The sequence below is a fragment of the Camellia sinensis genome, chromosome 12 (assembly GCF_055761805.1).
Source record: "Camellia sinensis isolate YWXY chromosome 12, ASM5576180v1, whole genome shotgun sequence".
Classification (NCBI taxonomy): Eukaryota; Viridiplantae; Streptophyta; class Magnoliopsida; order Ericales; family Theaceae; genus Camellia; species Camellia sinensis.
Genome location: NC_138972.1, coordinates 174658952 through 174661307, shown reverse-complemented (window position 1 = coordinate 174661307; position 2356 = coordinate 174658952). Strand labels below are relative to the sequence as shown.

At 45.1% G+C, this 2356-nt stretch overlaps 1 protein-coding gene across 1 annotated transcript; it reads left to right on the top strand.

Annotated features, from left to right (window-relative positions):
- Window positions 1-1537: 1537 nt before the first annotated feature.
- On the top strand, window positions 1538-2155 carry LOC145804047 (uncharacterized). Its single transcript, XM_082897462.1, has one exon. It carries the CDS (start codon window positions 1538-1540, stop codon window positions 2153-2155), a length of 618 nt encoding a protein of 205 aa, XP_082753588.1.
- The last annotated feature ends 201 nt before the right edge of the window (window positions 2156-2356 follow it).

Below are 2356 nucleotides of genomic sequence, written 5' to 3'. Positions count from 1 at the left end.
GGAAGCCTGATTGGCAGTGATATAGAGGATAATATATCGGTTGCATCTCCCCTGATATTCATAATCATGAATTGTTTCAGTTATTCCATGGTACATGTGGTGCCATTACAACTGACACGGCCTTCACTGCTGCTAGAATTTGTTTATGAAAATGTGTGTATCCTCCGATTTGTATATTTACAAGCTTGGTCCATTGGGAATTTCAGGGCCAATTAGCCAGCTTCAAATATGCCTTCCCACCTCCATTTTATCAATTTTTGTAGAACTATCAAATTTGCAGAGAACACTCTAAATGTGATACAGAATGCTCAAATTGTCTATATTCATGTTTCAAAATATACATGACAAGTTCAGTAACAAGTGGTTTTATCCATGGAAATGAAATCTCTCTCTCTCTCTCTCTCTCTCTCTCTCTCTTCCTAATTTAGAAAAAGGAGAAGGAGCATCTACATCGGTCCGTTCATCAAATAGAGCGTCGTGCTCTAGACTAACTAGTCGCTTCCCCTCTTTGCCCTGAGATTAAGGTGGTGCAAGCTCCTCAGATGTATAGTCCACCAAAATTCATCCTCTATAATGGGAAGTTAGACCCCCTGACTCATATCAGCCACTACCACCAAATGATGTCACTCTGGAATCAGAACGATGTGTTTATGTGCAAGGTTTTCGCCTCTAGCCTTGGTGAGCACGACCTCCAATGGTACGACAAGCTTCCTCCTCAATCAATCTATGATTGGGCTCAGCTCTCTGACGCCTTCCTCACACAGTTTGTTTCTAATAACCGAATCCTGAAGGGATTGGACACCTTGTTCAATATTTGGAAGGATAAAAAGAAGTCTTTACGCGAGTACGCTTGACGCTATTGGAAGGCATATGGCGACTCAAAAAAAAGATGTTTGTAGCGAGCCATTGGCAGCTCTATACTTCAAACAAGGCCTCCCCCATTCATATAAGCTTAGGCAGTCGTTGATGAAACGACCCACCTCTGACTTGAAAGAGTTGAGAGCCCGAATAGAGGAGCGAGCCCGTGTGGAAGATGACGCTACCTGTGTACAAGCGTCAGTTGTAGATGATGGAGTTCCGGCCTCCTAGAAACACAGGACTGAGCAGCCTAGGAGGAAGGACTAGAGAAGGAGGTATGGCCAAACTAAGCAACCCACAATGGAAACTGAAGAAGAAAGAGTAGATCTTATGAAGCCATAACTATTGTGTTCACGGAGCTGAGCTATAAGCTCCTAGAAAAAATCAAAGGAGAACCCTACTTTGTTTAGCCCCCCAAGATGATGGGGGACCCTGCCTGACGCAATCAGGAGTGGCGGTGCTCCTACCACTATGAAAAAAGGACTTGGTCACTGCTGACCATCTCCAGCAATGGATTAGTGTTGAGAACACTAGGGAAAAACAAGTGCAACCTCCAGCTCCTCCACCAGGGGACCAAGCCCCACGATTAGTGATCAACATCATCCATGGGATGACCGACCCCCAAAGAGAGAATGCCGTTCGTGGTGAGATTCAGAGAGACACGCACTTACAATAAGTCATGTCAATAGGACCACCGCTAAAGAAGTCTAGAACAGAAGCAAAGCCCTCTCAGTTCGACATTGTGTTCCCTGAGAAGGATCTGGAAGGAATCCAACATCCCCACACTGATGCCCTGATCGTCACCATTGTTGTGACAAACAAATTTGATGTGAAACAGGTCGTAATTGATGAAGGAAGCGCCACTGACATTATGTATTATGACCTTTTCAAGAAGTTGGGTCTCGATGAGCAACACTTAACCCCGGCAATCTCCCCTCTGGTCAGCTTCAATGGACAGACAGAGTGGCCGCTCAACTGGATCACCTTGTCCATCACAACAAAGTCCAAAGTGGTCCCTGTCAACTTCTTGGTGATCAACACTCCATCTCCGTACAATACAATCCTTGGACATCCTTGGATTCATGCAATGGAGGTGGTGCCATTCACTTACCACCAGATAGTCCATTTTTCAACAAAAAATGGAGTGGAGGAGATTAGAGGCAACCAAGTTGCGGTGAAGCACTGCTTCATCGCCCCCATGAAGTCTAAACAAGCATACAAAGAAGTCCAAATGGTCAAACTGTCTGATCAACTTGTACTGGAAAACGTTGGTAGAATACCAATAGAGAAGATATGAGAGGACCTTGAAACGATCTTGGTGGATGGAGAAGATCCAAACAAGTACTTTCTGCTCGGCACTTTGATTTTTGTGGAGAGAAGGAGCAGTTGCTAGCTCTCCTCCGCAAGAACATCGAAGTATTTGCCTAGTTTGCTTATGGGACTCCTGGATTGGACCCCGGTTTGCATGTCACCACTCCTCCCGTAGTCCAAAAGAGCA

Coding starts and splice junctions, on each gene's coding strand:
- LOC145804047 (XM_082897462.1), top strand. CDS start 1,538: ATGTCAATAGGACCACCGCTAAAGAAGTCTAGAACAGAAGCAAAGCCC.